Here is an 11,092-nt window from a genome sequence, read left to right on the forward strand (position 1 = left end):
TCTCACCAGCCCCTGCAATGCTTTCTTCATACAGGAATTCATGGCTATAAATGTCCCTTATGGGACTGTTTTCATTGTGTCCCATAAGTCCTGCCATGCTGTATTGGCATTACCATTTAATTGCAGAAACTGTCTAATTTCTTCTTTAATTTAATCTGTGATCTACTGGCTGTTCAGGAGGATGTTATTTAACTTCCATGTGTTCATGAAGTTCTGTGGTTTCTTTTACCACTGATTTCCAGTTTCATTGCACTAAGGGCTGGTAATATGCATGGGACAATTTTGATTCCTTTGCATTTACTTAATTATGTTCTATGAGCTAGTGCTATGATTTGTGTCCAGCTGTCCCCCAAAGCTTCTTGCAGTCACTGGGGCGGCTTCTAGAGTTTGTGATTAATTCATGATCCAATGCTGGGATCACGGGCGTGAGTGCTGCGCCCAGCCTGGGGTAACGTAGCACATTACAGTGTAAGGAGGGAGAGCGCCTTTGCCAGCGGCCCCGGCTGCACCTCCTCCCTTGGCTCTTCGCTGTCTTTCTGCCGCCATGAATGGCAGAACTCTCCCGTGTGCCGCTCTGCCCTGGAGCCAGCCAGTGTGGACTGAAACCTCCACTAACCGTGAGCTAAATAAACCTTCCCTTCCTTCATTCTGGGTGTCGGGTGTTTCGTCCCGGCAACAAGGGAAGAGTAACTGAGACAGCTAGTATGTGGCCTATCTTAGAGAACGTCCATGCGCAGCTCAGAGGAATGTGCATTCTGATGCTGTGGGGGGAACATTGTGTAGACATATTCTAAGTCCTTTTGTTCAAAAGCTGGGTTTAATTCTGATTTTTTTTGTCTAGTTTATTTGTGCCACTGACACAGTGGGGTCGCCCTTCAACTGTATTAGTGCTTATTTGATTTTTCACATGTTTTTTACGGTCAGCGCACTGTTACTTGTTCCATGTATTTTGGTGCTGGGCACCTCTTCACCTTGCATTGTTCCTTTTACAAGGATGGAGTGATATTCTTTGTTCCTCTTAAGCAGTCTTGGCTTGAAATCCACTTTGTCTGCAAAGAGAATAGCTACCCCTGCTTTTTTCTGGATTCCTGTTGCATGGAGTATTGTTTTCCATCCTTTGACTTTCAGTCTATTAATTTCTTTTTGAACTAAATGTGTTTCTTAAATGCAGTATACTGTTAGATCTTGCTTCTTGATCCACTCTGCCAGTCTGTAGTTGAACTGAGACCATTTACATTGATGGTTATAACTGGTATGTATTGACTTACCCTTGTCTACTATTTTCCTGTTGCCGATTCCCCCCTGTACTCTCCCCATCTAATTGCTTGCCCTGCCTGGTAGGTTCATTCTGATGGCGTTCATGGAGTTGTAGACTTTGTTATCTTTTTCTAGAATGTCCTTCAGAGCATTCTGAAGTGCTGCTTTGGTGGTTATAAATTTCCTCTGGCGTTGTCATGGAAGTTATTTATTTTTCTATAAGTTGTGGAGAGCTGCGAAGGACCGCGCCTACAGGATTGCGCTGGTTTCCGCCTTCCACCCCCGTGGGTGAGCGCTCTCTGCGCACAACTCCTTATATGGCCAGGGCTGCAGTCATGATTCGCTTCCGCATATGCTGGACCCATGGGCGATCCCCACGTGGCGCACTGGGATTGGGCTCGGGAGTATATATTAGCCAAGGGCTGGGGGATTGGGGAAGAAGCTTGCTGTAAGGGGCCTGAATAAGCCGCTGAAGGAAGAGCTGTGTGTTGCGTCTTCCTTGCTGGCGAGGTCGTGCGCAACAATAAGTTTTTTTTTTTTTTGAGGAACCAGGGATTGAACTCAGGCCCTTGTGCTTGCCAGAGAAGCGCTTATTCTACTGAGCCATCTCCCTGGCCCCAATTTCTCTATAAGTTTTAAAAAATCGTTTTGCAGGGCACATCCATCCGGGCTTGGAGTTGTTTTCTTTTGGAGCTTGAAATACTTCACTCCACGCTCTCCTTGACTTGAGGGTTTGTGTTGACAAGTAACCTGTGATTCTCATGGGCTTTCCTTTGTTAATTGTTTCTTTTCTTTAAAAGCTTTTAATATTATGTTCTTGTATCAAATTTCTGGACTCTTGGCTATGATATGCCTCGGTGCAGATTTTTTTTTTTTTTGATCATATTTATTTGAAGTTCTGTATGCCCTACTTGTCTGTATGTCAAACTCTTTTTCGATGCTTGGGAAGTTTTCTGTTGTTACTTCTGTGCACAGGTTTTTATGTCATTTGTACAATCTCCTCTCTCTCTTTTTTTCTTTTTCTTTGGTGAGACAGGGTCTCGCCCTGTTTTGGCTGGCCTTATGCTCACTTTTGTAGCCCCCAGGCTGGTTTCGAACTCGCAGCAATCCCTCTGTGTCAATCTTCTGAGTGCTGGGATTACAGGTGTGCACCACCATGCCAGTTTATGGGGCCAGACTGGGGCACCTGGAGTCCTTGGGGTGGCACGGCATGCAGGGCCAGGGATCAAACTTGGGACCTTGTGCTTGCCAAGCAGGTGCTTAGGTCACTGAGCTATCTCCCTGGCCCCTCCTTCTTTTTCATTGACTCTAATCAGCCTATTTTTTGATACCAGGAGTTAAACTCAAGACCTTTTCCTTGCCAGGCAGGTAATGTGTTGCTGAGCTGTATTCCCAGCTTTATCCAATCAATCTTATATTATTCTGCTTTGCATCACCTGGCAGATATTGGATTGATATTTTATGGTCCTGTGCTATTTTTAAGAAATCTTTCTTTGCAAGGTCACTAACTACAGGGCTGGGGAGATAGCTCAGCAGCATAAGCCAAAAATTAAAAAAAAAAAAAATCACGCATCCCAATCCTGCCTTCTGTGCCTGGCAGGCCGTCCTCACAGTAGCTCATCCTGCTGCACACAATTTCAATGGGATTTTTAATCTGGATACGTGCCTGAATGTGTTTCATGGAGTCTGTTTCTTTCCTATGTTCAGCATTTATGGTTTCCATCATTTTTCTAGGAACTTGTACTTTTAAAAATCTTTATTTATTTGGTACAGGCAGGGTCTCACTATGCAGCTCAGACTCGTAACGATCCTCCTGTCTCAGCCTCTCGAGTGCTGGGCTTACAAGCAAGAGCCACCCCGCCCAGTTCTGGGGCCAGCACAGCATGTGGTACCGGGGATCGAACCCAGGTTCTTGTGCTGGCCAGGCAGCGCTAGCCCCCGCCAAGCCAGCTCCCCAGCCAGAGCCTCTATTTTTAAAATCTGTACTTTCTCTAGAGTCACTAAATCATTTCATTCATTATGGCCACCATCTTTGCAGTCAGTCATCTGAGAAAGAATTAGGATTTTTTTCCTTGAGCCTGATTTATCTGCTTTGTTACTTCTGCTGCGAGCACCCAAGACAGTCCCGGCAGGCACCTTCCAAGTCATTCTATCTCACTGCCTTCTGGGTTTGCCTGTGGTGAGCTGAAGTCTGGGGCTGTATCTTGCTTAAGTGCCTTCTCATTTTTTTACTTTTTAAAAACTTTAACTCCTGGGTTGATGCTTACAAATGGCTTAAGGCAGGTAGCTGTTTTTTTTATTTTTTTTTTAAATTTATTTATTTATGTGTGTGTGTGGCCAGCTCAGCCCACCAGGGGGGCGCGGCTGCCTGGCATGTGGTGCTGGGGGATTGAACCGTGGTCCCTGTACTTTGCTTAGCTTGTTCTAGGTAGGTGCTTTAGACCACTGAGCCATCTCACCAGCCCCTTTTTTCTCTTTTTTTTTTGCAGAGCCAGAGATTGAACTCAGGCCCTTGCGCTTACCAGGCAAGCACTTGTTCTACTGAGCCAGCTCCCCGGCCCCAGGCAGCTGTGTTGCTAGTCTTTAGAACCTTAGGAAATGCCTCAGAGCTATCTTCCAGGTGTGGCTGGCTTTTGGATCTTTAACTCCGTAGCCAGATCCTACATCTTCAGCTTCCTAGGGAGAGAAGTTGGCCTGGGCCCTGGTTCCTCGGCACTGTCCTAAGGAACTGCTTATGACCCTTAGGCTATCTCGGTCTTTGCACACCAGGAGGAACAACTGGTTAGAACGGTTATTTCGCCTCGGCTAAGGTGGTACCGTCCGCAGCAGCAACAGCGCTGGGCACAGCGTGCAGCGTGACAGGCTGGCGCTCACCTGCCAGCCGTACCTGCGTGAGCTGGGCTGGCAGCTCTACGGCAACATCTAAAACAAGCCAGAAGGCCATGGCTGTGCCACCAGCACGGGGATTGTACCCTCAGGGGAGAAAACTTAAAAGAACTTGGGGAAAAAACAGAGAAATAGAAGAAGAGATTAGACATAAGGCTCAAGGACAAAGGAAGGGTACATGAACCTGGGAAAGAAGGCAGAAGGGAAAGCAAGGGGGAAGCAAGAACAAGAACAAAACAGCGACGACAAGCCTAGAGACCGTGTTCATGCTGGCATAAGAACAAGAACAAACAATAAAAAACAAAACAAAAATAGAGAAGAAGAGGCAAGGAAAATGTCCGTCTCAAGGGGCTCTCTGCTATGACTGGTAGGCAGTCAGCAGGGCCCACATCTGTGCTTATTAATCCCAGTAGCCAGCCAGGGCCTACGCTGGGGCAGTGGCAGCCCAGCGAGCCTGCCCCTTTCGTCCCACTCGAGTCCAGGCTGGCTTCTGGAGTGTCTCCCGCTGGCCCGAGCTCGGCTCCCTGACCTCTGAGGGGCTGGAAGTCGCTCCGCCTCACCCCGACAATGGGAGCGACCAGATGGAGCTGGCCTGTCTCCAAGATGGCTCCCAGCCAGTCGCCTTCTCCTGGGGTCATCCCGACCCGGACAACTCACCAGCCACTGGAGTCCAGTGCTTGCACTGCTCTGCTCCGCTGGTGGGTTTCTCCGTGGAGGTCTCTGGGGTCACCAGTGGTCACCATGCGCCTGCAGGTTCGAGCTGCCCCCCCCCCCCCAAGCAGCAAACCAGGGACCAGGGAGAAAGCACTGCTTGTCGCCTCCTTCTTGTGCGTTGAGGCCTTTTTCTTTGATCTCCCCCTGGGCTTTGATTCTCATGGCAGGTCCCCACGGGTCCCAGGGACCCATTTCTCTCCTTTCCTTCCTCATGTTGCTACAGTATCTGGACACCAAGCCTTGGAGAGGCTGTTTCTCTGCTCTTCACCATGCCACCATCTTTCCAGATGTCCCTAGTCCTTTTTGAGATGGAGTCCCATTAAGTTGCCCAGACGATCCTTAAACTTGCGGGCCTCCTGCCGCAGCCTCCCAATAGCTGGGATTGCAGGTATGTGCGCCACTGTGCCTGGCTCCAGGCACCCTCTTTCCCTCCAGTTTCCTAATGATTGACGTGGGTACAATCACAGTCTACCCACAGGAGCCCAAGACTGCTGTCCCAGTCCCAACTGCCCTCTCTGGTGCACAGACCCCACACATCAGCTCTGGGGACAGCAGCCAGTGCCCACGCAGCGCCCCTCCACGGTGCTCCCTCGGGGCCTGGGTGCTCGCAGGGGAGGAGGCGGTCTGCTTCAGGCCTCCCCCAGCCCTCAGTCCCCACACTCCTTCTCCTTCCTGCAGCTCAACTGGAGCCTCTGGCCTCAGAGCCAGGCCCTAGGCTCCCATCCGGGGGATGTCCCGGATGCAGGAGGGCACCAGGGGGCACTCGGAGTTCTCACCACCCTACTTCCAACTGAGCCCAGGACAGCTAGAGGGGACTCAGTGCCCGTGGTGTGAGGGGCTCATGGTGCCCTGCGCTTCCCCTTGAGGATGCTGGCTGCCAGGCAATCCTTGGAGCCCCTGCCCCGCACAGAGCCTCACAGGGGGACAGGTACCTCATATGTGGAGCCATCAGCACAGCGCAGCACCCCGTGTCCCTGGCGCCAGTCCTGGATCCAGTCACCTTCATACTTGTCACCGTTCCTGAGGGCACAGCAGAGGGGTCTCAGGTGGGACCAGGTGGTGCCATGACTCAGACCGGCTTCTCCAACCGGGCTCAGCACCCATCGCACGGACCAAGGCAAAAATAGGCCCTGAGCAGATGGCCTGTGAGCTGGCCCCCTGCCAGGGAACTGGGAGGGTGGGGACACGCAGGACGTCTGCCCATCCGGACACTCAGCGGCAGCGCTCAGAACAGAAAGGAGAGAGGCAAAAGAGCAGGCTGGGGAGAAGCCACATGGGTCCCTGGCCTTGGCTTAGCGCATGCAGCCCTGCCTAGGAGGGCTGTGCTGGGGGAGGGGTCTTCAGTCCCCCTTCCTTCTGGCCCAGCCTTCTCTCCAGATACCTTAACAGAGCAGATGACTTTTTGTACTAAGCAATCGTCAGCAACAGGAGCCTGGGGTGGCTGAGCATGGGGACTTGCCCCGTCCGTGCGTGCTGGCCTGAGTTCCATCCCACAAGGGATGCATCCAGAAGCTGGACCTCTGGCAGAGCCGCCCCCCACCCCAGGGGCCCCAGGACTCACGCGCCTCCAGCCGTGCACTCACTCAAAGAGCATCTGCCCCCAGCCGTGCCTCTTGTTGTCATGGAAGGAGCCCCGGTACACTTGTCCATCTGGGTCCACCAGGACCCCCTGCCCTAGGGGAGCCAAAGGTTCCAGTTCCACTTCATGCCTCCTGCCGCCCTGCCCCAGGAAGGACTCAGCCTGCAGCCCTTGGACTGCTCCACCTGGCGGGGGTGGCAGCGGGACCAGGAGTCCGGGCAGGATAGTGGGCTCAGGACCCCTCAGGGAGAGGGCTGCTTCCAGCCCTGCTTGGGCAGGAGCCGTGACAGCGGCTACTGTCTGGGGCAGCCTGGGGGCAGATGCCAGCAGCCCAGGCTGGCTTGAAGAGGCTCTGAGTGGGTGCCTCAGGCAGGGCCCCCAGACCCAAACTCTGAGGGGCCCGAGGGAAAACCCAAGAGCTCGGCAGTTAGGTGAGCCCCTTAGCAAGTGGCAGTTCACCACACAGCAGCAGAGCACTAGTGTGATGTGTCGTGGGACGCACAGCAGGATGGGGCTCCTGGGGTGCCGGGCCCTGGCCTGAGCTGCAGATGCACTGTCTGGGCACAGCGAGGGTGTGAGTCCCTCCCTCACCACCTCCCTTCCCAGCCCTGAAGTCCAGTGGCTGGGGTAGTGCTTCCCAGATAGGCCACTGGGTTCTCCCACCAGCCCATGAGCTCCGTGGACATCAGACCTTCCCTGAGGCCTCGGCAGAGCTCCCCTTCGTAACGGCCCCCAGCTCCATACGTCATCACGCCATGTCCTTGGGGCTCTCCCAAAACAAACTGTCCGGAGTACGTGTTTCCTGGGTGCAGATGAGGAAGGAGTCACTGGCCTGGCATGTCCCCTCCATCCCAACCAGCGAATGGGTGTCCTTGTCTCTACGTCACTCAGCGTGGTCAGTGGAGCAGGAATACCAAGATGTGGCCTGCCCCTCCCTGCTCTGTGAGGACTGCACACTGACCTCGGTGACCCTTCCTACAGGCACCTGGGGGACATGATGTGGGGTGGCCTTGTGCCCAGCCCTTCTGTATGTGGCACTAGGGCTGTTACTGGGGCCTGACACACACCAGGGGGACTGATCTGCCACTCAGTTGTCTCCAGGCCCTTTCTCTTTTGGAGATTACTGGGATTAAAGGCAGGTACCACCATGCTGGCCTCCCTGGGCTTTTAAAAAATCTTTTTATTTATCTGGTACAGGGTCTTGCTACACAGTTCAGGCTCACAGTGATCCTCCTGTCTCAGCCTCCCCAGTGCTGGCATTACAGGCGTGTGCCATCACACCTGGTTCCAGGGCTGGCATGGCATACAGTACTGGGGATCAAACCCAGGTCCTTGCGCTTGCCTGGCAGGTGCTTAGACAGCTGAGCTACCTCCCCAGCCCTCTCCCTGGGCTTGTAAAAGGCAACTGGAAGCTGAATGCAGGAGACGCTCCCATGGGCATGGAGCACATGCTGGCCCTGACATCTTAGGCCTGGATGATACCCTGGCTGTGGGCAGAGGGCTGAAGAGCAGGTTCCCCATCTGGGCTCAGGTTGCAGGGAAGTAGCTTTAAAGAAGAAAACCGCCAAGTCTGGGATGGTAGCACTTTATTCCAACAAAGCGTTGTGGAGAAGGCAGAGGCACCTGCAGAGCTGAGTGCGCAGCCCCTCTAGGGTCCTTCGGGAGCCTCAGGCCAGGCATAAAGGCCACGCAAGCTTCGGGGCCCACACCATGTGCCCAAGCCTGCACCCTGCTAGTCTCTCGAGTTAGGGGACCTGAGGGCCATTTACACAAGCAGCTTCTGCTGCAGATGTGGGGACTGACCTCTCCAAGAGGGCTGGGGTAGGGGTCAGAGGCCCGTCCGCCACCGCCAGTGCTGACCTGACCAGGCCCAGTGCCGGCAGCCTTGCCCTGTGATCTCTCCGTCCACGAATTCACCTTCGTAGTAACTGCCATCCTTAAACACCAACTTCCCGTGACCTGGGAAGAGATGCCATTGTGCGAAGCCAAGTCAGATGGGGCTGGGAGTGCGGCTGAGGAGCCCGCAGCCCTGAGACGTCTCAAAGCCTTCGGCTGCAGAACCCGGTCTTCACTGCTTGTCTGACACGCGTTCTTCACAAACTCACCCAGGCATGCCACATTTATCTCACAACTCTTCAAAACAGCCCGGAACTATTCCCGAGCATCCACTTCCTCAGCTAGGATGGCCACAGAGGCACGGACAGCAGATGAGACCCCGCTGCCCACATCCTCAGAGGGACGTGGGCAGAACTCTGTCCACACAGACAGCACGGACAGCGCTGGGAGAGACAGTCTAAAAAGCAGGTACCCATCAGGAGTTTCTGATAACAGCCTTGTGTGTGAGCCCGAATGTCTGATGTTTGCACAAAGATAAGAAGTGTGGCAAAAACTAAATAAAAGCCAAGAGGTGAAACAGAAAATACTGAAACAGGGGAGATGGCTCAGTAGAATAAGCGCTTGCCTGACAAGTGCAAGGGCCTGAGTTCAATCCCCGGTTCCGCCAAAAAAAAAAAAAAAAGAAAATACCAAAACCAACATGTTTAAAAAAGCCCAGCGTAGGGCTGGCCTGCTAGCTCAGCGGGCTAAAGCATCTGCTTAGGTACAGCCCAGCAGCCAGTTTGGTTCCAGGTGCCGGCCCGCCCCCGGGGCACTGAAGAAGGCGACTGGTGGCCGGAGCCTGCAATCCCAGCACTTGGGAGGCTGAAAACAGGAGGCTCATTACAAGGCCGATCTATGCAATAAGACCCTGTAGACCCTGTCCTAAATACAGAAAAAAAAAAAAAAAGAAGCCCAGCCTCCAGGGGAAAATGGTTAGAAGACACTGGGCAGGCAGAATCCCCACACAGAAACAGAAGTCCAGACAGGGAAACACTCTCAGTGTTCACCTGGCCCGAGTGCTGGGGCAGGCACTGAGAGCTGGGAGGTGCCTGGAGCTGTGAGCCTGGAGACAGGTCTGGCATGAGCTCCTGTGAGCTGAGGGTATTCCAGAGGACTTGATTTTAACTTCCCTTCCTCTATTGGATTTTCTTTTAGTGTGTGTGGCCAGCTCAGCCCACCAGGGGGCGGGGCTGGCTGGCATGTGGTGCTGGGGATTGAACCGCGGTCCCAGTGCTTTGCTTAGCTTAGCTTGTTCTAAGTGGGTGCTTTAGACCACTGAGCCATCTCACCAGCCCCTAATGCTTGGATTTTCTACAAAAGTAGGTCACCTCTTCTAATCACAAACAAAGCATTAAGCCAATTTTCACTCTGGAAAAGAAGAGCAAACTGCAAACTCCGGGGAGGATTTCCCACCGGCGGCTTCCGCTGGTGCAGGTGCCCGAGGCTGGAACCGGGGTGTCTCTGATCCGCCGCCCCTGCCCGGCTCCGCCAGCCTCTGGCGCACAGTAGGGGCCACAGTGACCCCAAAGATCTGGGAAATGGCCTCACGGTGGCGGCAGCCCAGGCCCCGAGCAGGCTGGCAGCACGCACTGTGCGGGCACAGCGCTGGGGCACGTTTGGCGCAGCCCCCTCCCCAGCTCCCAGAAAAACCGGCTGCCAGCTTGGAGGCGGCGGCCGGCGGGAGGGACCACCGAGCCTTCTTACCGTGCTTCTTTCCTCCCTTCCATTCTCCTTCATACTGGAAGAAGGAATTTGGGTATACGAAGACACCATAACCTGAGTTTGAAAAGGAAAGGACCACAGTGACCACCCGCCCCGGTGCCTCGGCTGCGGGCCTCCGCCGCGCCCCGTGCACGGCCCAGGGCGGGCTGCATGGGGACGCGGGCGCTGCTCCGCTCGCTGCCGAGCCTCCCGCGGTCGGCTGGCTCCTGGACCCGAGGACACCCGCGCGGCGTGGAGCAGGGACGGAGCCGCAGGCCGAGGGGCGGCCGCGGAGGCGGGCAAGGGCGAGGGCGCACCGGGGGTGCCGGGCCCGCCGGCCCGCCGGCCCGGGACTGACTCTGGGCTCATTTCGGCCGCGTTTCTTGGATTTCGGGGCCGGCTTCTTCCCGACTGGATCGCGAGGCCTCCCGCGCCACCCACCAGGCAGGCCGGCCGGGAGTCCTTCCCTTTCCACCCATCCCGGCAGGGCAGCGCACGGCCGCGGCTCGGGAAGCTGGCGTGGGCTCCGGGCTGGTTTGCCACGCGCGCAGTCCGTACCGTCCAGCGGCGGCTGCCGCGGCGACTCCCCGCGCCGCTGGAGCGAGTCCGGGCCCCCGCGGCCCGCCGTCGCCATCTTGGCGCCGGGCATTCCCTAGCAACCGGACCTTTCCCCTGCCATTGGCCGGCGGTAGCTAGGGGCGTGGCCAGACCATGCCGGGAAAGCGGCAATCCCCGGATCGGCGCTCTCAGGCCCGAGCCGCGGGAGCCATTGCGCCTGCGCGATCCGCGCGCTTCCGTCGTCCTGCCCCTTCCGCTGGGAGCGCGCTCGACCAACGGCTGCGCGTCCCCGCCGGAAGCGGAAATGGTTGGAGCTCCGGGTCCCGCCTTACGGCCATCTTGGAGGCCGGAGGCGGTGCCGCCGGACGGAGCGGAAGTTCCCGTGCAGCTTCGCGGAGCCCCAGCCGAGCGCCGGCGGTCGCCCTGCCCGCCGCCACTCTTCTGCGGCCGTGAGGGAGACCGCGGCTCGGCCGCAGCGGAGCCGCGAGGTGCCGGGGGCGGGGCGGGGGTGGGGGCCGT

At 55.6% G+C, this 11,092-nt stretch overlaps 3 protein-coding genes across 3 annotated transcripts in view; 1 reads left to right on the forward strand and 2 right to left on the reverse strand.

Moving 5' to 3' along the window:
- The window catches only part of Morn1 (MORN repeat containing 1), a 50,087-nt gene extending 39,289 nt beyond the window's left edge, over positions 1-10,798 (reverse strand). Inside the window, exons 1-6 of the mRNA XM_023699485.1 lie at positions 10,574-10,798; positions 10,019-10,090; positions 8,297-8,395; positions 7,128-7,238; positions 6,441-6,531; positions 5,790-5,877 (exon numbers count right to left, since the gene is read on the reverse strand). Of these exons, the coding sequence (XP_023555253.1) occupies positions 5,790-5,877; positions 6,441-6,531; positions 7,128-7,238; positions 8,297-8,395; positions 10,019-10,090; positions 10,574-10,664 (552 nt within the window). The 5' untranslated portion in view covers positions 10,665-10,798. The remainder of the gene's footprint in view (positions 1-5,789; positions 5,878-6,440; positions 6,532-7,127; positions 7,239-8,296; positions 8,396-10,018; positions 10,091-10,573) is intronic.
- The window catches only part of Pex10 (peroxisomal biogenesis factor 10), a 20,488-nt gene continuing 16,692 nt past the window's right edge, over positions 7,297-11,092 (reverse strand). Inside the window, exons 7-8 of the mRNA XM_004639597.2 lie at positions 7,796-7,802; positions 7,297-7,307 (exon numbers count right to left, since the gene is read on the reverse strand). The gene's annotated coding sequence lies outside the window, so the exon portion shown is untranslated. The remainder of the gene's footprint in view (positions 7,308-7,795; positions 7,803-11,092) is intronic.
- The window catches only part of Rer1 (retention in endoplasmic reticulum sorting receptor 1), a 10,950-nt gene continuing 10,767 nt past the window's right edge, over positions 10,910-11,092 (forward strand). Inside the window, exon 1 of the mRNA XM_004639596.2 lies at positions 10,910-11,061. The gene's annotated coding sequence lies outside the window, so the exon portion shown is untranslated. The remainder of the gene's footprint in view (positions 11,062-11,092) is intronic.

Source organism: Octodon degus, unplaced genomic scaffold (genome assembly GCF_000260255.1).
Source record: "Octodon degus isolate 3935 unplaced genomic scaffold, OctDeg1.0 scaffold00113, whole genome shotgun sequence".
Taxonomy (NCBI): domain Eukaryota; kingdom Metazoa; phylum Chordata; class Mammalia; order Rodentia; family Octodontidae; genus Octodon; species Octodon degus.